The 25676-nt window shown below is 34.8% G+C and overlaps 1 protein-coding gene across 1 annotated transcript in view; it reads left to right on the forward strand.

The window, feature by feature from the left end:
- Window positions 1–1010, forward strand: part of LOC309799320 (ubiquitin-associated protein 2-like) — a 2405-nt gene extending 1395 nt beyond the window's left edge. Inside the window, 2 exon segments of the mRNA XM_082612270.1 lie at window positions 42–973; window positions 976–1010. Of these exon segments, the coding sequence (XP_082468396.1) occupies window positions 42–973; window positions 976–995 (952 nt within the window). The 3' untranslated portion in view covers window positions 996–1010.
- The last annotated feature ends 24666 nt before the right edge of the window (window positions 1011–25676 follow it).

Here is a 25676-nt window from a genome sequence, read left to right on the forward strand (position 1 = left end):
CACTTCTAGCATCCCCCCTCTCAGTGAAACGGTATCTGCAGCTTCCTTACTGATGACAACCAATCAGCACTCATCTTCCTTGGGTGGCTTGAGGAGATTCCAAATAGTACCACCACACAACACAGCAGCACGTTATCTACTCAGCAGAACGCCCTTTCGTCATCAACATCTTCTGGGCGCACTTCGACATCCACTCTTTTGCACACAAGCGTGGAGAGTGAGGCGAATCTTCATTCTTCCTCTAGCACTTTCTCCACCACATCCAGCACAGTCTCTGCACCTCCCCCAGTGGTCAGTGTCTCTTCCAGTCTCAATAGTGGCAGGAGCTTGGGCCTCAGCCTAGGCAGCAACTCTACCGTCACAGCCTCCACTCGAAGCTCAGTTGCTACGACTTCAGGAAAAGCTCCTCCCAACCTCCCTCCTGGGGTCCCGCCGTTGTTGCCTAATCCATATATTATGGCTCCAGGGCTGTTACATGCCTACCCACCACAAGTATATGGTTATGATGACTTGCAGATGCTTCAGACAAGATTTCCATTGGATTACTACAGCATCCCATTTCCCACACCCACCACTCCACTGACTGGGAGGGATGGTAGCCTGGCCAGCAACCCTTATTCTGGTGACCTCACAAAGTTCGGCCGTGGGGATGCCTCCTCCCCAGCTCCGGCCACAACCTTGGCCCAGCCCCAGCAGAACCAGACACAGACTCACCATACCACGCAGCAGATATTCCTGAACCCGGCGCTGCCTCCTGGCTACAGTTACACCAGCCTGCCATACTACACAGGGGTTCTGGGCCTCCCCAGCACCTTCCAGTATGGGCCTGCTGTGTTCCCTATGGCTCCTACCTCTTCCAAGCAGCATGGTGTGAATGTCAGCGTGAATGCATCAGCCAACCCTTTCCAACAGCCAAGTGGATATGGGTCTCATGGATACAACACTGGAAGAAAATATCCACCCCCTTACAAGCATTCTGGACAGCAGAGAGCTAATTTGGCCCAAGGTTGGGGGCTGTGTTTTGTGTGTGTGTGTAAATTTGCACTGAAGTCTTGTTTCAGAAACCAGACCGCTGAGGAGAGCCTGCTGAGCTGTGGCCATAGCCTGCGTGTCTTGGGGAAATGAGTTGGTGGATACCTTCTGGGCTTTTGAACTTGCCCTTCCCCCATTTCCCTCTCCCCCATGTGTCCGACCCTGTCTTACCCATTTCAAATTCAAGCGGTGTAGCACGTCCTCCGAAGCATCAATGCACACACCTGCTGTTGCTTTTGATTTCTGGAAGGCATGTAGTTCCAACTTGTAACAAAATATTTGTAGTCTTCAATAAACTGTGGTATTTCTTTAGCTAAAAAAAAAAAAAAGAAAAAAAAAGGAAAAATATCCCATGCTCTTGGATTAGAAGAATTAATATTGTTTAAAATGCCATACTACCTAAAGCAATCTACAGATTTAATGTCAACCCTATCAAATTATCCTTGACATTTTTTTCAGAACTAGAACAAATAATCCTAAAATTTATATGGAACCATAGAAGATCCAGAATTGCCAAAGCAATCCTGAGGATAAAGAACAAAGCAGAAGGCATAACCCTCCCAGACTTCAGACAATACTACAAAGCTACAGTAATCACAACAACATTGTACTGGCACAAAAACAGACATAAGGATTGATGTAACAGAATAGAGAGCCCAGATATAAACCCACACACCTACGGTTAATTAATCTTTGACAAAGGAGGCAAGAATATACAATGGAGAAAGATAGTCTCTTCAGCAAGTGGTGGTGGGAAAGTTGGACAGCTGTATGTATATTATGAAGTTAGAAGACACCCTGACACCATGCACAAAAATAAAATCAAAATGGCTTAAAGACTTAAACATAAGACATGACACCATAAAACTCCTAGAAGAGAACATAGGCAAAACATTCTCTAATATAAATTGTATCAATGTTTTCTTAGGTAAGTCTCCCAAAGGAATAGAAATAAAATCAAAAATGAACAAATGGGACCTAATCAAACTTATAAGCTTTTGTAGAGCAAAGAAAACAATAAATAAGAAGAAAAGTCAAACTATGGGTTGAGAGAAACATTTGCAAACAATATGACCGATAAGAGCTTAATTTCCAAAATAATCAAACAGCACATACAACTCAATAACAAAAAAACAAAAACCTAATCAAAAAATGGGCAGGAGACCTAAATAGACATTTCTCCAAAGAAGATATACAGATGGCCCATAGGCACATGAAAAGATGCTCAACATCACCAATTATTAGAGAGAAATGCAAATCAAAACTACAATGAGGTACCACCTCACACTGGTCAGAATGGCCATCATTAAAAAGTCTACAAATAACAAATGCTGGAGAGGGTGAGGAGAAAAGGGAACCCTCCTAACACTATTGGTGGGAATGTAAATTGGTGCAGCCACTATTGAGAACAGTATGGAGGTTCCTTAAAAAACTAAAAATAGAGCTACCATATGATCCAGCAATCCCACTTCTGGGCATGTATCTGGAGAAAACCATAATTCGAAAAGATACATGCACCCCAATGTTCATAGCAGCACTATTTACAATAGGCAAGACATGGAAACAACCTAATGACCATCAACAGATGAATGGATAAAGAAGATATGGTATATATATGTACAATGGAATGTTAGCCATAAAAAAGAATGAAATAATGCCATTGTCAGTTACATGGATGGGCCTAGAGATTATAATACAAAGCGAAGTAGGTCAGAAAGACAAATACCGTATGATATCACTTATATGTGGAATATAAAATATGTCATAAACGAACTTATTTATGAAACAGAAACAGACTCACAGATATAGAGAACAGACTTGCAGTTGCCAAGGGGTGTGGGCGGATGTGGGGGAGGGTGGATTGAGAGTTTGGGTCTAGCAGATGCAAATTATTATATACAGAATGGATAAACAAGGTCCTATTGTATAGCATAGGAAACTATATTCAATATCCTATAATAAACAATAATGGAAAAGAATATGAAAAAGAAGATATATATGGATAACTGAATCACTTTGTTGTACATCTGCAACTAACACAACATTGTAAATCAACAATACTTCAAAAAAAAAAAAAGAAAAAGAAAAGGGAGGTCAAGGGACTATAGTCAGGAAGAAACCTGTCTAAAGTTTAGTACATTTGAGGGGAATGCAAGGGTGACTTGGTCAATCTCTTTTCATTAATATTTTCTCTGACCTTTGTATGTCACTCTATAATGAATTCTATGTAATTTTTTCAGCTATATCTTTCACTGTACACATTCTCTTTTTAGTTGTTTACAACCTCCTGGTTTATGTATTCATTGAATGTGAGATATCAGACATTACATTCTTTTTCTCATTTTTAGGTGCTCCATATGTATCCACTTTAAATAAGTTAAGACTAGTTACTCTATAATCTATATCTGAAAATTTTAACATCTGCAATCTTTGGCAGTTAACCATTTGGATAATGCCTCAAATGAGTCTCTCTTATGGTGGCTCATGATAACACCTGTTTGGCAATCTTTGATTGAAAACTCAGTATTCAATCTTCATCAGTATCATATATTGAGAAATAGCAGGTACTCACAGGACAACCTCTTCCCTTTCTTCTGCTAATGGTAGACTGGCTCACTGTTCTGAGTCTGGACCAAACAGGATTTTTTTTTTTTTTTTTTGATATGCTTGTTTTTGGAGGAAGGGCAGGATTACTATTGTTTTCCCCTGCTCAGGCTACTCTATTTGGTATCTCAGTTTTCTGCTGCAGGAAGGACTCTCAAAGTACTTAGCTTATTAAAATGACAGAAAGGGAAATCCTGCCATTTCTCTGTAACCTTCTTTAATTAGATGGTTGATCATAAAGCTTTACTGAATTCACTCTTGTTAAAGTCATCATTTACATCTTTGTTAAATCCAAAGCCAATATGTACTTAGCTTACTTGATCCACTATTAATATTTGATGAAGTATATCATACCCACTTTTTTGAAAGATGCAGGTGTGTGTGTGTGTGTGTGTATGTGTCCATGTATAAATGCAGAGAGAGAAAGAGAGAGTTTTGGGACACTACATACTCTGTTTAACTCATTTCTTCTTAATTCATGGGCTTCCCCTTACCTTTCTTGCTTTTGTTTTACCCTTTCTTATCTCTTTGTTCTTCAAATGTTGGAATGACCCAAGGCTCACTCAATTCTTGGAACTCTTCTCTGCTTTAAATATACTCCCTCCCCATATAATTTAGTTTTTCAGATTCATCAGTTAAATATATCATCAATATACTGAAAATTTCCAAATATTTTTTCTCTGAAATCTAAAATCCCTTGAATGGCAGCCTGGATCTGCAATAGCCTATTTAACATACCCATCTAGATGCATGATAGGCGTCTGAAAATTAACTTGTCTATATAAAAGTCCTTACCAAGCCCAGGAACCAACAATCTACTCACCTAACATCTTTTTCTACCTGATTAAATGTGTAGTCACATCTGAATTGTCTATTCTTAAAGTAGCCAAAGGGATCTTTGAAATACCTGTCAGGTCACTTTATTCCTTTACTCAATACTGTCCTGTTAGTTGCTATAAAGACCTATTTGATGTGTTATTCACTGCCCGTTCACCTCATCTTTTACTATTTTACTACTAGTTTATTCCACATCTGCAATGCTGAACTTCTTGATACTCTCAAAACCCACCAAGCAGGCTTCAACCTCAGACATCTTCACTAACCGGTCTGTAATCTCAAGTCACTCCTCCAGATGGACACCCACAAATTGCTTCCCGCTTTCCTTCAGATTTATGCTAAAAAATCGCTTGACACTGAAGCCTTGTCTGACCCTGTATTTAAAAGAAAATGCTTATACAAGTGCATGTACACACATACAACACACACAGACACAGAGAACTCAATAATGAATAACCTACCCCCCCTTTTTTTATTGTGCATGCATTTATTTTATTTTTTTTACATCTTTATTGGAGTATAATTGCTTTACAATGGTGTGTTACTTTCTGCTTTATGACAAAGTGAATCAGTTATACCTACCCCTTTTTAATATGTGTTTCTAGTTTACAAAGATTTAAGGGAAAAGGGCAGGGGGGCGGTTTTCTGTATTTTTTTTCACCTCAAAATTTTCTTCATGAATTATAAGGCCTGTCATCTAATAAGTGCTCAATGAAAAAATTATTTCACTAATCTGAAAATGACATGTCAAAAACAGAAGTAAACTCTATACGTCATTATTGGACAAAACCATATGTATGTAAATGAACAGAAATATTAGGAAAAATAATACAAAACTCAGAACACTGGATACCTCTGGAGAGGCACCTATGTTAGGGTAATTGATAATTTCTGCCAACTTTTTGTTTCTTTGAAATGTGTTACTAGATGAAAACTAAAAATAAAATGAAAAACTAAATTATATATGCCTACTTGAAGAAACTTGTAAAATGAAATAAGGGAAACGTAGAAATAATAATCACCTTTGATAATATTACCCACAAATACCTCTTGTTAGTCTCTTTTCTGTCCATCCTTTCAGTTTAACCATTTTTCCCCATTCATATATATATATATATATACATATATATATGTTTCCATATCTATTATCATAGATAGTAGGCTTTTTAATGGCTTTATATTATTACATCATATAAGTGTACTATCATACATTTAATCTATATACAATCCTGGATATTTTCATACTTGTCAAAATAACACTTATTTAAAAATAAAATTTAACCTGTTTTACATAAATCTTTGCTCAGGTGCCTTTTTTTTTTCTTTAGTGTATATTTCTTAAAGTGGTATTTTAACTACCATAGAAAATACCCATTGTTAATATTTGTAATCATTGTATGAATTGTTCCCACCAGCAGTCCCACTTCATTACACCTTTTTCAAATATCCAATTGATTTACAAGTTTCAATGTTATAAAATTTTGCTTGTTATTGTAGTTTCCTCTGTAATTTAATATTGATTTAAATCCCATTATGTGTTTATTCACTGTTTACATTTGTTCTTTGGTGATACTATTTGTTTTTCCATATTGTTTGAAAACAACAAAGAGGTCTTCATATAGTTCACTCTTTTTATTATATATGTATGTGTATGTGTGTGTGTGTGTGTATATATATATATATATATATATAGTAATGTTTTTAAGTTTGATAAGCTAATAGATATCCTGTTAACATTTTTGTTAGTTTATTATGCAGAAGTTTTAGGTTATGAAGTCAGATATGTCCATTTTTAAATGATTCCAAATTTAGTATCATTTTTAATAAAAACAAATCCACCTTTTAACAAATCACCTGTATTTTGTTCCTTATGTTTTTGATTATGTGTTTGTTTTTACATTTTAATCTATCTATATTTGTTTCCCAAGTGTTAGCTCATCTTACCAACATTATTTCAGGACCAAAAAAAAAAAAATCTCTTTCTCACTGATTTTAAATACTGCATTTGTTATATATTAAATAAAATATGTGAGTATATTTATGGAGCTTCTCTTCATTGTTTTTTTTAAACACTAACTTCCAAATCAAAACTCCAAGATAATCACAGTTCTTTCAGGATAATCTTTAAAATGCCTCCTTGTCAATGGATTAGCATGAATGAAATAGTTTTCACAAAGTCTTTTCACACTTTTTCTTTACACAGTTAAAAAAAAAAAGTTAATGTCATTTAATTTTCCTCAGTAATTTCATACCTCATTTACACATTGATTATAAATAAGACCACACAGTTATAACTGAGTTACACCTTCAATGTTACTAAAACTTAAAAACTCATTAAAAGTCCAATAATTTTAGTTTCTTTTAGGAACCACAAGGTCTAAAATGTAAAATGATACTGTGTTCCTTTTTCCACTGAAGAAAATACAGTGTCAATTGCTGTTTATACTTAGGCATTTAGAGAAAACACCAGGTGTGACTACTGTACAAGGGTACCCAAAGCCAGGCAGAGAACATTTTATGTGGTGATTAAAGGTTCTTTAAATGCATTTCCTGTAATACCAGTTCCTCAAAGCTACACCTATAACTTCAAGCAGATGCTAATTCTTTGAACTGTAATTAACAGCGTGACACTTATAAAATAATTTTTAGAATGATTACAGTCACTGTACTTTCATTCTCCAGAAGTGCTAAGTACAGTAATCATCACCTATTCTCAGTGAACCTTATTGCACCGCAGGCTATTTACAATGGATAGCTCCATTTAACCAAAGCTTGGTTCCTTATGAATTATCAGTAACTGAATTTTTATGTCCGAGAAATGAACTGATTGGTACTTCTCCTTTTATTGACACAAAAATGATTCTCATATAAAAAATAAACTTCAAAAATATAAGATTTTTCTCAGTGCTATTCTTCAAATTGATTATAAATAAACTTTTAAATTCACACAAAAAACCTTAAAATCTTAAGTTGGCTTAAAAACTTTATTCTGGTAGATTTTTTAAACTTTCAACTATTTTAAATTAGCATCATGTAATTTTTTTTCATTTGTTTGTTCATGAGGTTTGACCTATGTATGCATTTATGTAACCCTATCAATAAATTCTGCCTCTGAAAGGAACAGAATTAAGGCAAGGTAGGTTCTTCCCTTTTCCCAAAAGACTAAAATAGAAGCTAAAAGCGTCAGTAACTTGTCCAATTATATGTCTTATTATTAACAGAACTAAACAAAGAACTCTCATATTCTAACTATAAACCTACTCACAGCTTTCAAAGAGGCTGTGGGATCCTTCTGTGCAAGAGTTTTCTTTGTTGACTAACATGATTATCCAATCACCAGGGCTTTGTGCTGACTCCATATTCATTTTTTCTCAAAACAGAAGATCAGAGATGTTAGCAGTTCAGAGAGTCGAGCTCAGCAGCTACAAGCTCGTAGTGGGGAAGACAACGGCTTGAGTTTAAGCCCTGCACTGCCACAGGTTAGCTCTGAAAGCGGTACCAGAGGAGAGGCCTTTCCAGTTGTTCAACTCTGTACTCCTGACACCAGAACCCATATCCAGTAAACAGTAGATACTCAATAAATGTTCATAGAATGGCTGAATGAACCTTGGGTAATTTTTTTATTCTATGTTTCATTTTTCACTTTTATGAATGTGTTAATACTACTAAATGTCTCATAAGATTGTGATGAATGGTATTGATATTGATATTTCAGAGTGTTTAGCACATTATATTCAGCATGATAATAATAATAATAGTAAGTATTCATGATTCTTTAATTCAGAAAATGTTTTTTATTATCATTAATTCATTGGGTCGTTGGAGAGATAAGAGCTCAAATGTTTCACTGCACTTCAAGAGCATTCATAACTGAGAAAGCATTTTCTCTAAGTATGCATTTATCAATGCAAAACTATGTGTATTATGAAACACCATCTTAAGTGCTCTCGTTAACGTCCAAAAAAGGGGAGGTACACCTAGGGCTGCAGAGTCCCAGGCCAAAGGTGTCCTGGGAGGAGATTTTGGTAAGTCAACTTAAGGAGCGGACAGATATATCCAGTATTGGTGTCCCCAGCACTTACCAGCAGCAGTACTATCCTAGGTCCAAGGAGCCAAGCAAAGTAGAGGGACAGACACATCACATACACTGAAAAACAAAGACTTGGTTTTGTTTTTCCTTTTCTGTTTCCTGGTGGGTTTTTTCAGTCTTTCAATTACAGGTGAGGAATATTTGAGCCCAAGGCCAGAGGAGGCAGGTTCTGAGTGGCAGAGGAGGAAGAGCATCTCAGCCCCTGCTCTGGGAAACCAGAAAAGGATTGGCTAATTGTGTTTCAAGTTGATCACCCAAGTCACCAAAGTGAGTGTCTAGGACCAGATTCCTGAGATAGCCACGCTCCCTCATCCTCCTCTTTTTTCAAGTCCGCCCTGTAATTTGGGCCTGACTTGAAATACCTGGAAATGATACTTCCAAAAAGCAAGGCCTTGGTGAGGCCCCCAGACCCCAGGGCATGTTCCATCCTGGAGATGTGGAGAGGTTGAATTTAGGTAAGTGAAGAAAAAAAATCCTGTATTACAATTAAAGAGAATCAGAAGCATTGGTGGTATTTAGTAATACAGTTGAATTTTTATATTGATCTCAAATACTGTGATCTTACTAAATACACATATTTATTCTAATTGTTTCTCTGTAGATAGCTTTTCATATTTTAGGCATTCATAACTTCTCTAATGACATATATATGTTCCCTTTTCAATACTTGGATTTTAAATTATTTTTCTTTTCTTGCTATACTGGCTAGAACCTCCAGTGTAATACTGAATCAGAGTTGTGACAGTGGATGTCTTTGAATTATTTCTTTGATTAGAATTGCTCCTGAGTTAAAAATACCACTGAAGGGGGGAGAACTTCGATGCATATTTTTATTAATCATATTGCCATTACATAAATGGGGTATTTTGTTGAATCTGCTCATTACCTTATCTCTAATTCTGAATTATTTTTAGAATAAGCAGGTAATAAAAATAATAATATTGTACATTGTTTCTCTTATCCAAACTGCATGATGTCTTTTATTCTATTTTGGGGTCTAAAGAACAAACTTATCATAATAGGGGGGCCTAAAGAGTCATCAGGGACTGCTCTATCTACAGATTATCATACAGTTCATATAACTTGTCTAAATAATTTTTCAGTCATCAAGATATTCATATAAAACCTCTATCAGTATTATTAACTATTTATACATTTAATTCACATTATTTGATAATTTAAAATAATACCAATGGAAATTTTTATTTAAGTAAATTCAGATATACTAAAAAATGCAGATTAACCTGAATTTCAGCAATTCTGCATAATACTCTTTTATCCATAAAGGTTGATTATACTTTATTTCTTTATTAAATCCTGGACATAGAAAAACTACAGTGAATTCCTCAAAGTGTGACCTTAGAAACAAATATGAACTCAGAAATCACCCTAACAAATCACTCTAAACTCTACAAATACAAAAATCTGCTAGCTTAAATATTTTTATTAAATATTTATATTATAAAAATGTGCATATAATAATCTATTTCAATAAAATGAAAATAGAGATGTTACTTGATTGCAAGTCTGTCTTGTACTTAGAGGAGCCTATACGATTTCTGTAATCCTCATTTGCATATACAATGTATACTTATCTCTAATACCTAAATGACCCTATGTTATGTATTGTTTATATGACCATCTCTCCACAAGAGTCCCTATGTCCTTTAAAGACAGAGACTATGTTTTATTTGTCTAGGGCATGGGATTACTTTTGATGCATAGCAGATTCTTAATGTCTTTGAAACATGAGTAAATTATTTCCTATTATGATGCTCTTAACTAAGGAGGAATTATTGCACTTTTCTACAGCTGCCCAAATGCCTTTAGTTGCCTTAAGATGTTTTTATGCTTATACTCCTGTACCTCTCACATGTTTTATTTTAATTTCTAAGACATTTTCTACACTAATTTGAAATAATTGATAAGAATGTAATTGATGAATTATTGCATATATATTTTAAATAAAACTAGTATATTTACTCATTTAAATATATCCAATAGAATCTAAATACCAAAACAAAAGTGATGTCCATAATCATTTGTCTAAAAATTTATGAATAGGTTCCTCCATGACAGTCAGACATTCCACATTTTTTTTTTACTGTTTGATAGTTCCGCCAGAGAATTTTTACCCTGTTGAAAATAAATGTGGACTTTAAAATGTCTTGGTTACTAAAATATCATACTTTCTGAAAAATTAATCTGTTGATATTAAAAATAATTTTAACATCCTGTTTCCATGAAGCTCTAATTGCTAATGTTTTTTCCTTCAGGATTGAACAAGCATTAACATTATTAGCTGTATATAACTGCTCAAAATGAATATATTACAAATTTTCATTAGTATTTATCATAAAAAGCAAGCTGTTGTTGAAAATGTTACCATTAATGAAATGGAATGGGTATGCTTATTAGTCATTTATTAGTTCATCACTATTACTTATTGTCACAGTAATAAAAGCAGCAGAATCCATTTTTTAAAATTTTATGTAGGTATAGAGATTTATTCATATGAATAAGTGAATGGTAATAGGCTTTTAGTAATGTCACACAATTCCTTGAACTTCTTTGGAGTAGTAAGCCAAAGCCATATAGCAATCTATCGTTAAAAAAATTTTATTGAGGTACCAGCTGAAAATATCATTCTTAAATTTGCTGAAAGCTAAGAATTATAGAATACCTGAGTTGTTAAAAGATTCCCTCTTTATTCATTAAGGTCATTTACTTTCTCCCTACCTACCCTAATACATAAATTATATCATAATTTGGATTTCTAGAGGTTTGCTCATTCACAGGAAAATGCAATATGGCAAGATTAGTGACAGGTTAGATGTGAGGGCAGTAACAAAAGGGCTGATTGTGAAATGGAAAACAGAGAAGTGGAATCTTCCTGATGGTTCACCATAGGTTCTTTGATTTTGCAACAAATACATTTAGAAAAGAGTGTATAACAATTTAAGAACATTAATTCTCCTAAATATATCTAAGTTCCCCAAGTATCCCAGGTGTATTTTTCTCTTATTTGATGATCAACAATATTAACTTAAAAATAAATAAAACAATTCATGGTAATGCCATTAATCACATATTGGATCTCAACAATCGATAAAATCTCTTTTTTTCCTCTTTAGGTTGACTTATTTTATTGATAAACCCATTTGATCCCTATATCTTTTCAGAAGGAGCACTAAGTATATTTGGCTACAAAAACTCACTTTGTAATCTTGGTCCCCCAGCTTCATATACCCCATGCCCTATGCTCATGCTACTCTGTGACTGTCCATATGCTCCTAAAAAGGCTTCTCTATCAAAACCTTGCCCACAATAGAACAACTTACTTCAAACTTAGCTATTTTTTTAAACTATGAAACACCTAACTCACAATTTCCTATGATGTTAAAATTAAATATGTTTACAAGACAGAGCTAAGTATGTAAGTATAGACAGATGATAGCTAGCCAGATAGGTAGATAGGTAGAGAGATAGATAATAGATGATAGATAGATAGATAGATGATAGATGTATATATATATATCTATAAATATAAATGTATTTCCCTATATAAAGAGAGTCATGCAATGCCCAGTGTGTACTACAAGCAATTTGGTTTGGGTTCAGCTTGAAAATCAGACTCACAATTGAAAAACTCCCAATAAACATAAGTCCAGGACCAGATGGCTTCACAGCCGAATTCTATAGAACATTTAGAGAAGAGTTAACGCCTATCCTTCTCAAATCACCCCAAAAAATTGCAGAGGAAGGAACACTTCTGAACTCATTCTATGAGGCCAGCATCACCCTGATACTAAACCCAGACAAAGATAACACAAAAAGAGAAAATTATAGGCCAATATCACTGATGAATGTAGATGCAAAAATCCTCAACAAAATATCAGAAAACTGAATCCAACAATACATGAAAAGGATCATACACTATGATACAGTGGGATTTATCCCAAGTATGCAAGGATTTTTCTGTATCTGTAAATAAATCAGTGTGATACACCACATTAACAAATTAAAGAATAAAAACCATATGATCATTTCAATAGATGCAGAAAAAGTTTATGACAAAATTCAACATCCATTTATGATAAAAACTCTCCAGAAAGTGGGCATAAAAGGAACATACTTCAACATAATAAAGGCCATATATGACAAACCCATGGCCATTATCATACTCAATGGTGAAAAGATGAAAGCATTTCCTCTAAGATCAAGAACAAGACAAGGATGTCCATTCTCACCACTTTTATTCAACATAGTTTTGGAAGTCTTAGCCACAGCAATCAGAGAAGAAAAAGATAAAAGGGATCCAAATTGGAAAGGAAGAAGTAAAAGAGTCACCGTTGGCAGATGACAAGACAAAATAGGTTTTAACTAACACCAAGTTTACTTAGCTTTAAGGAAGAATACAAACAACAAACACACACCATCTATAGCAATATCAACACAGAAGTCCCTGACTTTTAAGCCCAGCTCCAGTTATTCTACACTAGGGCCAGGTATGTTAAAAAGTTAAGTGTGTTTAGACACCTCAGCCCAGGAAAGTCATAACATCTGGGCTCCATCATGTTTTACTATGTGACTTACTCAAATGTGTGTGACTGGACCTGATTCTCCCGATCAGCTGCTTCTCACTGGTACCAGTTATTAATTGTTCTATCAAAACCTTGAAAATTATTTACAGGTACATGGTTCAGTCCACAGTGTTGGCTAGATTTTTATTTTGTTTCATGTATGGGTAATCTCCTAGCAATTCCTTGAGTTAATAGTTGTATTAGATTCCTAAGGCTGCCATAAGAAAGTACCACAAACTGGGTGACTTAAAGCAACAGAAATTTATTATCTCAGTCTGGAAGTGAAACTTTGGAAATCAGGATGTTGGCAAGGTTGGTTCTTCTGAAGGCTCTGAGGGAGACTCTGTTCCATGCCTGTTGGCAGTCCTTGGTGTCCCCTGACTTGCAGACACAACACTCAAATCTGTGCCTCTGTTTTCATTTGGCCTTCTTTCTGTGTCTCTGGTTCTTCCTTTCTTATAGGGACAGCAGTCGTTGGATTTAGGGTGGGCCCTAAACTCAGGATGATTTCATTGCATAATCCTTAACTGATTATAGCTGCAAAGTTCCATATTTCAAATAAGGACATATTTTTGAGGTTTAAGGTGGAAATGTGTTTTGGGGACAAATGATTCAATCCACTACATTGATGCAGGGAAAACTGATAAAGGTAAAATACTAATGTCACTGAGTCTAGAGGAAAGACTAATAACTATTTTCTAATGTTACTCTTTTAAATTTTAAATTATCTTCTCTTTCCATGAAGTTTTGAGACCATCCGATACTGATGGACAATAAAGACAGTAGGCTAGAGTGAAGAGACCAATAACTAGAAACATTTCCATGAGCAGAGAAAGGAATTTTCAACATTGTGGTCAGTTTTATTTTCCCTTCTGAGAGTAAAAAATAGTAATTATTATTATAATTTAAAGAAAATTCTATGATAATTTTAAACAGACAAGCTTAGAATTCTAGCCTGATACACAAGCAAAAAAGTCATTCTCCTCACAATCTGATTATTCTTCTTTTTCCTTTTAAAGCATAAGCTGATGAAATATCAATCTCTAAAACTTAAAAGTACATTTACCTCACTGAAGCTCTCCTTTTTTTGGTAAATATTTCTTTATTACTTCAAACTGAACACTGAACTGTTATACTTATGAAGAACAATTATACCCTTAAAATACACTGTGATAGGATGCCAGATGCAGTCTGGTAAAGAAGATCTAACTGCTATGGAATTATTACCATGCCATGTGATTTATTTTGAATCACAACCATCATTTCACCATCATGCTGTCTTCTTTACTGTTAGAGTGAATGCTTTCAGTGACATCTTATAAATCTTTGCTTTGGCCAATATTTTTGCAATGTCTTAACATGAAGGAGGTATGCCTGTCTTTCACTACTTCCAAGATTTAGAGGTATAATTTCAATTTAATGTGAAAAGCTTTAGTTGAGTAAGTTCCATTAGCCTCTTTTGTCAAGAAGAGAATATACCTATTCATTTTCATGTTCATTTTATATACGGAGATCCATCAACACCTGAAAGGTATTATGTAGTGTTTGCAAAGATCGGACTTTACTGTCTTCGAGATACCCACGTGCACAAAAGTCTTCTAATAACATTGATCTATATCTCTTTTACTAAGCAAATGTCAAATACATAAAAGTTTATGCAATAGGGAGATTTTTCTACTTAAAACTCCTGCTTTCTAGGTAGTGGTGATTTTTTCACTTGCCTCAGGTAGTTATGATCTTCCAGCCTCTTCTTCAACACCCTCCAAAAATTACTCAGGGTAAATCTGATAAAGCAACTTACCTAAGATCTAACTAACTTCTAAAGCTCAGTGTATAAATTAAGTGCAAGAATATTTTATAAATTACAATGTAGAGTATCTTATATATTTTAGTATTCCAGTTTGTGTGTGTACACACATGTAGGCTGAAAAGAGATATGCAAAAATGTTGTTAAGGGTCACCTCTGAGTGATATTTTGCTTATACTTTTTCTCCAAGTTTTCTACATTGAACACTTACTGCACAAATGGAGGCAGGGTGAAAGAAAGCCCACTTTGCCTAAACAAAACTTGTGTTGATACTGATGCTTCTTTGCATAGGGGCTCAGTGAATGTATCACATGAAACTTCACTAAAGAATGTTTCCAGAGTGTCTAGGATGGGTGAGATGTGAGGGCCCATTTTTTTGATAGCAGTGTGTTGTCATTCTTTTACTCTATCACAGTATTGTGGTTTAGAAGTACTGTTCTACAAATGAGACCTAATCAAATTTGTAAGCTTTTGAACAGCAAAGGAAACCATAAAGAAAATGAAAAGACAACCTACAGACTGGGAGAAAATATCCGCAAATGAAGTGATCAATAAGGGCTTAATTTCCAAAATATACAAACAGCTCATACAACCCAATATCAAAAAAACAAACAACCCAACCAAAAAATGGGCAGAAGAAATGTAAATCAAAACTGCAATGAAGAGAGAGAAAAGTTCAAGATGGCGGAGTAAAACGACGAGCTCTCACTCCCTCTTCCAAGAGCAGCGGAATCACAACTAACTGCTGAACAATCATCGACAGGAAGACACTGGAACTGACCAAAAAAGATACCCCACATCCAAAGACAAAAGATCAGCCACAATGAGATGGTAGGAGGGGCACAATCGCAATAAAATCAAATCCCATAACTGCTGGGTGGGAGACTCACAAACTGGAGAACACTTATATCACAGAAGTCCACCCACTGGAGTGAAGGTTCTGAGCCCCACGTCAGGCTTCCCATCCTGGGGGTCTGGCAATGGGAGGAGAAAGTCCTAGAGAATCACACTTTGAAGATTAGAGGGATTTGATTGCAGGACTTTGACAGGACTGGAGGAAACAGAGACTCCATTCTTGGGGGACACATACAAAGTAGAGTGTGCATCGGGACCCAGGGGAAAGAGCAGTGACCCCATAGGAGATTGAACCAGACCTACCTGCTAGTGTTGGAGAGTCTCCTGCAGAGGCAGGCGGTGGCTGTGTCTCACCATGGGGACAAGGAAACTGGCAGCAGAAGTTCTGGGAAGTACTCCATGGCATGAGCCCTCCCAGAGTCCGCCAGAAGCCCCACCAAAGAGTCCGGGGTAGGCTCCAGTATTGGGTCGCTTCAGGCCAAACAACCAACAGTGAAGGAACCCAGCCCAACCCATCAGCAGACAAGCGGATTAAAGTTTTACTGAGCTCTGCCCACCAGAGCAATAGCCAGCTCTACCCACCACCAGTCCTTCCCATCAGAAAGCTCGCACAAGCCTCTTAGATAGCCTCATCCACCAGAGCGCAGACAGCAGAAGCAAGAAGAACTACAATCCTGCAGCCTATGGAACAAAAACCACATTCACAGAAAGATAGACAAGATGAAAAGGCAGAGGTCAATGTACCAGATGAAGAAACAAGATGAAACCTCAGAAAAACAACTAAATAAAGTGGAGATAGGCACCCTTCCAGAAAAATAATTCAGGATAATGATAGTGAAGATAATCCAGGACCTTGGAAAAAGAATGGAGGCAAAGATCAAGAAGATGCAAGAAGCGTTTAACAAAGACCTAGAAGAATTAAAGAACAGACAAACAGAGGTGAACAATACAATAACTGAACGGAAAAATACACTAGAAGGAATCAATAGCAGAATAACTGAGGCAGAAGAACGGATAAGTGACCTGGAAGACAGAATGGTGGAGTTCACAGCTGCGGAACAGAATAAGGAAAAATGAATGAAAACAAATGAAAGACAGCCTAAGAGACCTCTGGGACAACATTAAATGCAACAACATTTGCATTTAGGGGTCCCAGAAGAAGAGATGGAGAAACGACCTGAGAAAATATTTGAAGAGATTATAGTGGAAAACTTCCCTAACATGGGAAAGGAAATAACCATCCAAGTCCAGGAAGCGCAGAGTCAATTTAGGAAACATCAGATAAAAGGAGGTGAAAAACAAGCAACAATTTTGGATACTCTTGCAGAAGATAAGTAAGAAGGTACATTTCCTGTCAGTCAGCTAGAAGAGTAGACTGTATAGAAAGGAGGTGTATTTCTTGTGATGGTCAGATAGACGAGTAGCTTGTATAAAAAGGAGCTACTCAAAATGTGGTCCATGTACTACTGCTTTTCTCCAACTCTTACTTGTCGGTCCTGTTGAGGTACCTGGAGATTTGAAAGTGATGTACTTTCTTGCTCGATAAACCATCTAACCACATAAAACTTAGGAGATTTTTTGCTACAAGAAATATGGGAGAATGGATTTGTGGAAATAAACAGCAGACTTTGCTATACTTGGCAAGTATGGAAGGTATTTTCCTTCACTTGGTGAATGTCCAAGTGTAAATGTTGACATTTCCAAGATAGAACTTGCACAACACAGCGAAATAAACAGGCATGGAAATCAGCCAATCACTTTATATTCATGAGAATTCTTCCAATATAAGAATTTGCTTAATAAGTTTCTCATAAAGATTGTCTTAAAGTGTTTGAAGAAATATTTCTTAAAGAACTAAGTTAACTTACTATATATTTTTTAAAAATATTACTTATGTTGAAATTTATTTGGTATTCATTAATGTCTTATGTAAGTCACTGAATTATGTACATACTTTGTACTTGCTGATTAGGGACAGCCATGTGAACCAGTGCAGGTGTTGGAGTTGGATTACTGACTGATAATCTTAAAAGGACTATGAGGACCTCCAGAAATACTGAGAATCACAAAAAGTATTCAGTCCAAGATGCACTTATTTCATTCTTGACAAGCGAACTATATAATAAACATTGATTCAGAATTAACATGAACTAATTAATAAATTAACTTATTTCTTCCTCTTGAGGAACATATAATTTGTTTACCTGACACTTCCCCTTGGAGAAGAAATGTATTACAGTAGGTAGGAAAACCTGTAATAATTTCATTAGGAGATGTTGGGAGGAATATTTTAAAATAATGTCATACACCATAAAGATAACTATAAAATAATTTGCAGCCAGTCACATAGAAATGCATATCCTAAATATTGGGCTTAGGCTGCTTGACGGCAATTAATATAGTACTCACAGTGATGTACACAGTACAAATATGTAGTACTACTTATCCAAGAAACTGAAAATAATCAATTAGGAAGTCACCGATATTGAATTATTTGAAGTACAGATTGTCAAATGCAAGGAAAAAGATTATTTGTTTTTTATTTGAATTAAAAATGTAAATACTTGTTTATTATCTTTATTTCTCATAGCATAACTAAAAGTTTAGCTTCAACCCATGAAAGTAAAATATGAAATACTGGTAAATAAGGCACATCATCTTTATATTTTAGTCTTAAAGTTCCAGAGGAATTAAGACTGTAATACTGATGTAGATGAAATTAATTTACATATACAGACAGAGATAGAGCCTTAGACATAAATACCCATACATTTTTCCCTCGTGAATAACATCCTAGATCTTAGTTCTCTTAATGACAAAGCAACTTGTAGTTTTCCTGTGAAATTATAAACATAAATAGAATCTAAATATTGCATATCATATTTATATTCTACAGTTTTTTTTTTTTTTTTTTTTTGCTGTACGCGGGCCTCTCACTGTTGTGGCCTCTCCCGTTGCGGAGCACAGGCTCCGGACGCACAGGCTCAGCGGCCATGGCTCACGGGCCCAGCCGCTCCGCGGCATATGGGATCCTCCCAGACTGGGGCACGAACCCGTATCCCCTGCATCGGCAGGCGGACTCTCAACCACTGCGCCACCAGGGAGGCCCTATATTCTACAGTTTTTAATTTCTTTCTTCATTCAACATGTTAATCAATAATCTATAGACCTTTAAATCTAAAAGCATATTAGAGAATATTCAGTGACAGAATGTCAGAGGAAATGCTTAAGTGACTATTTTCTCACTAGAAAGCAGAATAAATATATGTGACGATATACAGGTGTATGCCTTTTTAATACCAAATAAGAAAGCATATAGTGGGATAGTAGATGTTTAGTAGAAAGCATGATGAAATGTAAAATGAAAAAAATAAGGGAAAGAAAAATTTTAAATATAACACTGGGTTAATATTTTCTTAATTGTCAATATTTAATAGGGTTTTTTATCCTTAAATATTAAATCTATAAAATAAAGAAAAAGAAAAAAGAGAAAGGAAGAAAAAGGAAGGAAAGAGTAGAACTGAATAGAATAGAATAGAAAAAAATCTGTTAGAAATTGCTTAATTTGGTACAGGGGTATTAAACAGTAAACAAGCACTTCAATAATATTGGAAGCTGGGCAAAATATTGTTGCTGTTGTTGAAATAAACATTATTTCAGAAAGACATATCAACATTTATATTGATGATTACAAAATAAAATGATCCATGATGTTTTAATAATATCCTTTTAACTGCCCTTTGACATTTGAATTATTTCATCAACCATTTCAGGTTGTCATTACTTTGTCCATTTATAAGCTTTTGCAATTTGAAAAACTGAAGCTTAAAGTAACTTATAGCAGTTCAGTTCTTCCTTTATTGGGGGTTTAGAAGAGGTATAAACTTTATTTTCTTAACATTGTATATAAATACCTTCTCAAAAATTCTAAAACAATTTTATTTTCCAAAAAAAAAGTCATTGTTTCTTTGGGTGACTTAAGATTATGATTTAATTAGGGTATAGACAGTACTTCTATTTTTTATTTATTGATTTTTATTTTTTATTTTTTTATTGAAGTATAGTGGATTAACAATGTCGTGTTAGTTTCAGGTATACAGGAAAGTGATTCAGTCATATATATATATATATATATATATGAAGAATATATATAAACATATATATAAATAATATATATTTATTTATACTTATATTTATATATATTTATTTATATTAAATTACCACTATTTCTGTCTGTTTGATAATTATGAAAAAAATTATCTGGTATAGTTATGCTGACTAATAGGACATGTTCTCAGATTTGGGATACTTTAAAAATACAAACATAATTTATATGTATTCTTCTAATCTTAGTGGTTGTATGAACTATAACATAATGATTTCTGAGTTCAAGCAAGGGTAGGGAAAACATTCTTTAGTTATAAATCCTCAAGTATTATGTACACACTTGCTTAACATTTTGATTCCAAACAAGGATGGTTAATCATAAGTAGGAACCTGTTAACCCCCAAAGTAAAACATCATTCAGAAATGAAAGTGAATATTTCATCTCGTCATGTAATGTGCAAACTCCAAAATTTATGTCAGATTACATAATACTTTGCATAGTGTTTGCTAGAGATCGCTTAATTCAATCAGTAACCAAGGACAAACATTTCATGTTACTTGGACAATTTCATTGGTAGCTTTCTCAATCCAATCAAGTATGAATTTTATATAGGGGTTTCAGAAATATAAAGGTAAAAGTGAAACTGAATGGAAAACTGTTAAAATTCTAAGATGAAAAGTATTCCATAAAGTAAATGATTATAACACTGGCAATTAAAATGTTTTTTTTCTTCTTAAAATTAACCTTCACATAGAGTATCATCTATGTGAAGTTTGATTTTTCAAACCCATGTCCTTTCACTTAAAAAATTTCATGAGATTTTTTTCTTCAAAGAGTAAGCTGTTTAAGTTAAATGTAATTATTATATATAGTTGTTTGATGCTAGAGAGGTAGTTTGCTGTTAAACAAAGATTATCCACGAGGATTTTACTTCTTTCCCTGACACATAAAGTTTTAAACTATATATAGACTGAAACTTCAGAAGATATAAAAAATGAGTTATTTCATGAATAAAATGACATTATATTGCTTAAGCATACATTATCAAAAAGGTCAGCCTCTGAAGTATAACTGCATTAACTTGCTGCTAACATTTTACTTCCCACTTAACCTGAACTTTCTGTAAGAAAATTCAGTGAAGTCAAGTGTGAAAGTGTATTTTAGTACCTATCATATCTTTTCTTTCCTCCTAATGACCAACTCATCATATACTCAATAAATAAATAAACAGAAGATAAATAAGATAAATAAACAATGTGTGCTTTATTGCACAACTACACACATAGGCATAAATCAAGACTTCTGTAGATTTCTATTTTTCTACAAAAAGATCTAGATATTATATTCAGTAAATTATCTTATAAATCCAGGGCCTGATTTTACAGAGATGTAAAATCTTAATGTTTATTACATGAAAATCATATTGTTCTCTGAGAACAGTATCTCCCTTATCTCTCTAAATACTTGCTTAATCCCCAAATTAATGTTTCCAGTTAATGACACATAATCAGTTTTCAATTTTTGTGAATAATGATGATCACTGGAATGTTTTTGAAATATTACAGCCAAATTCTTAATTTCTAGAGCCTCCTACTTGTAGACTGCAGAGAATCAATCTTCTTGAGATATGGGACAGCACAAATCCCAGGGAGAAGAAAAAAAAAATTGCAAGGAGCTGTTATGTCATTCATTAGAGAGCGTGAGATTAAGATTTAGGTTGATAGTAGGAGTGATAACCATGGCCACAGTCAGAAACACTTTCCCTTGGAAACAACCCAAACTTTTCAAAAGCACTTAACCTCAGGGCCACAACAATTAATTGTCTTATTAAATTGCTAGTCTCAGAATGCACACAGGCACTCCCGAGGTAGAAGGTAAAGTGTTCAGGGACTGAACATGTTATTTTTTGGTAATTTCTCAAAACTGGGTTGGAATAGCATTGTGCTTTCACTTGTGAAAATTTTATTCAGGAAACCAGAGCTGAATAAAGGTTTATCTGATTTTGTATAATAAAACTAAAACTTCACACAACTCAGTTTTGACAGTGGTGAAGTTATAGACTGTTTGATCTGAGTCATCTCTTAGGATTATGTCTCTTTATATGGAGGGCTGAGGCATGGGGATTACGATTTTTAACACCCAGTTTCACCAGACCAGCTTTAATTTTTAAATTTTAAGTACTGGAATTTAAAATATATGATTTTGTTGAAAATAAAGAATATTTTGACTAGGAAAAAGAAAAAGTTTTGAGAATCAATCTAGTATATCCTTTTCCTTTGAAAAAAAATGTGAAAAGACTTTCTCAAAGACCACCACACCAGCAATTAGCAGAACCAGAATATTCTGTTCCATGGAAAGCAAACTTCTTCCCTCACAGCATTCTGGAGGTGCGTCACCCCTCATTTCAATGGTGCTTCATAAATCTGTATCCCCTAAAGCTGAAAGGGAGCTTAAGAGACTGTGATCTTCCTCCATGAAGACAACTTATTTCTAGCCTCACTGTAAAAATTTAAAAATCAAGCCTTGAAATCTAAGCATGTTTTCATGTTTACAAACTAGTTAGTGGTAGAGAGGAGACAAAGCCCTGATACAGCATTTCCACTAGAGAGCCCCTCTCCGGAGCATCGGCACCCAAGCCCCAGACCCCTTCATGTCTTCATGCTTTCAGCTGTCAGTAACTCCTGACTCTTAAGTCTCCAGTTTCTCTGGACTCTGAAATAGAAGTGAAACTCTGGAATATAACTTTTTAAAGCCTTTCTTGAAAGTAAGGCATGTCCCTTTCAAAAGAGAACCCTAAGAAGTCTTTTCTTCTCTGTACTTAATGCAAAAGAAGATTCTGATATGAAATTTTTATTTGGATGCTGGATATTTAATAGTGAATTTACAATTCTCTATTAAGTAAGACAAAATAGTATTAACACTTCGGAAAAGTCAACTTTTAAAATAATGATAATTTTTAATTGCATCATTCTTGACCTGTTTTATAGTTTCATTTGTATTTTGTAAACACAATATTCATCATGGTTTGATTTGCTCACAGCCCACCCATTTTATAAATGTGTATGGTTATTTTAATTGACTGGACCTAAATTGACTTGTTGCTTCAGTCCAGTGGCACGGATCTGTACACAGAAAGTGATATAATGTTGTTTAATTTCTTAAGTGACAGTAGTTATTTGTGTGGGTATATTAACAACTGGTATAGGGACTTCCCTGGTGGTGCAGTGGTTAAGAATCCGCCTGCCAGTGCAGGGGACATGGGTTCAATCCCTGGTCCGGGAAGATCCCACATGCCACAGAGCAACTAAGGCAGCCCGTGCGCCACAGCAACTGAGCCCACGAGCCACAACTACTGAAGCCCGCGTGCCTAGAGCCTGTGCTCTGCAACAAGAGAAGCCACCGCAATGAGAAGCCCGTGCACAGCAACGAAGACCCAACGTTGCCAAAAATAAATAAATTAATTAATTTAGACAACAACAAAAACAACTAGTATAGGTACAGGCTATAGAGTAGAGAATGCTCATGTTAAAGGAGACAACATTCAGGTATTTCCCCCCGAGTTTGGCCAAGGTAGTTCTTGTTCTGGAAAAGGGAAGATTAGAGATGACAACTGCTGTTCATTTTGCACTTGGCACTACCCGAAAATCTCCGTGTGAATGGGTGCAGCTCTCTGCTTTGACAGCAGAAATGACACCAACAAGACAAGAAGGATACTGTAGTTTGTGATGATTGTAATTACCTGTAACAAAGCACTGTCTATACACAGTCAGGAAAGACCCTCATGTTTCTCCAACCTCCTCCTCTCTCTTTCCCATTCCCTATGCACCCAACTGTATGTCAGACCTTCTGCCTATATCATCCACTTGTACACACTTTAACGTTTCCCATCTTATCTTTTTGTGGCCCACTACAGTTAATTTATTCTTTTCTAAATTTCTGATCAGTACTTTTCTATTCAGCTTTGTCTAATTAAAAAAAATTTATACTCAAAGACTGTTTCAATATGCAAAAACATCCGACATATACATTTAATACCTCTGGGTTAGATTTTGGAATGGTATTTTATTTCCTATTTTACAGTGGAGTAAAACTGGAGAGGTAAGTCACCCCATCAATGTTACATAGCTCAGTCTGAAGAAAAAGAAAGCCTAAATCCAGGGTATTTTCTACCGAATTACATGTACTTTATGTTAAGAGGAAATTTCAGTAAAGCGGATTTTACATCAACAAAGAATCAAGACTTTTTTTAGGCCAAGTTTTACTTGCAGGAGAAGAGGTAGGATAGAGTGAGTGGCTAGTAACTGGAGAGGCAGAGAATTCAGAAAAAAAAAAGTAACATTTACCATCAACGGGGGTAAAAGACATTTTAAAACTGAGCATTAGCTATGGAAATATTCCAATCCCTTGTGTCTACTCTTTTTAAATTGAAGATATTTAATTCAGTAATTACAAGTTCACTTAAATAATTCTAATCTTTAATAACCTAAGCATTTGAAATTACTTTATGGGAACTGTGAATACTAAGATGTTAGTATAATCAGGAGTTAAGAAAAATTTCTCCCAAAACTGTGTATTAGATTTAGAAAAAAAAAAAGATTCTTCCTAATCTATTTACAATACATATTATTTAAAAAAATCATTTTTCTTTGCATACATCTCCTTTGCATTTTGGATTTTTCTGCATTGGAATAGTTCCATTGTCAGGGTTGGCTTAGGATAACACATGGCTTACTAGCGACAATCAAATACACTTGAATTTAACACATTTTCTGCCTGTGTTCTTTCATCAGGTTATGAATCTCTCTTCATTACATACTATTCATTTATAATATGGAGTTTGGGATACCTACCCTGACAGATTAATGTGAACACTAAAATTAGATAAAGCATATAAAAGCTCCTGGTACCAGATCTAACACATTCTAAGAACTTAATGTGCAGACTAAGAGTTGGCTTTGCCCTCACAATGGGAAAATTAAAGCAGACATTCTTTGCCAGGATGGGGTGGTCTCTGCGTCTGGCCCTCTTCTACTCAATGAATCCCATCTATTTCATCCTCACTAGATTCCTTATGTAAGAACTACCTGCATCAAAATCACCTGGACATATGTTTAAAATATAAATGCCTGGATCCCACCTCAGATCCACATATTGGACTCTTTGGATCAAGGAGAAAGAACACAAAACTTTAAAGCTAAAAAATCAGTTTTGGTACTCATTTATATCACTTTAAAATTTTATTTTTAACTATGTTTATTGCCTGCATTGTTATTTAACTATTTTTGCTTCTTTTTAAAAAATAAGATATCATGTGTAAGTTTAAGGTGTACAGCATGTTGATTTGAATTATTTATACATTCCAATATGATTACCACTGTAACTTTAGCTAACACTCTATCACGCCACGTAGTATGACTTAAGGACAATTAAGAACTAGTCTTTTAGAAAGACTAGTGTTGTAATAGAGTGTTGTAGACTGTAATCGCTATACTGTGAATTAGTTCTCCAGCACTATTTAATCTAAGTTTGTACCCTTAAACAACATATTCCTTGACCTGCCCACCCCCCGCCCCAGCTTGGTAACCATTATTTTACTCTCTGTTTTTGTGAGTTTGGCATTTTTAGATTCCACATAATGATCAAAATCATAGAAAATTTTTCTTTCTTTGTCTAACATGTCACTTAGCATAATGTCCTTCAAGTTCATCCATGTTATTACAAATGGCAAAATTTCCTTCTTTTTAAAGCCTGAATAATATT

The sequence above is a fragment of the Mesoplodon mirus genome (assembly GCF_964341445.2).
Source record: "Mesoplodon mirus genome assembly, chromosome: 3".
In the NCBI taxonomy this organism is placed as follows: domain Eukaryota; kingdom Metazoa; phylum Chordata; class Mammalia; order Artiodactyla; family Ziphiidae; genus Mesoplodon; species Mesoplodon mirus.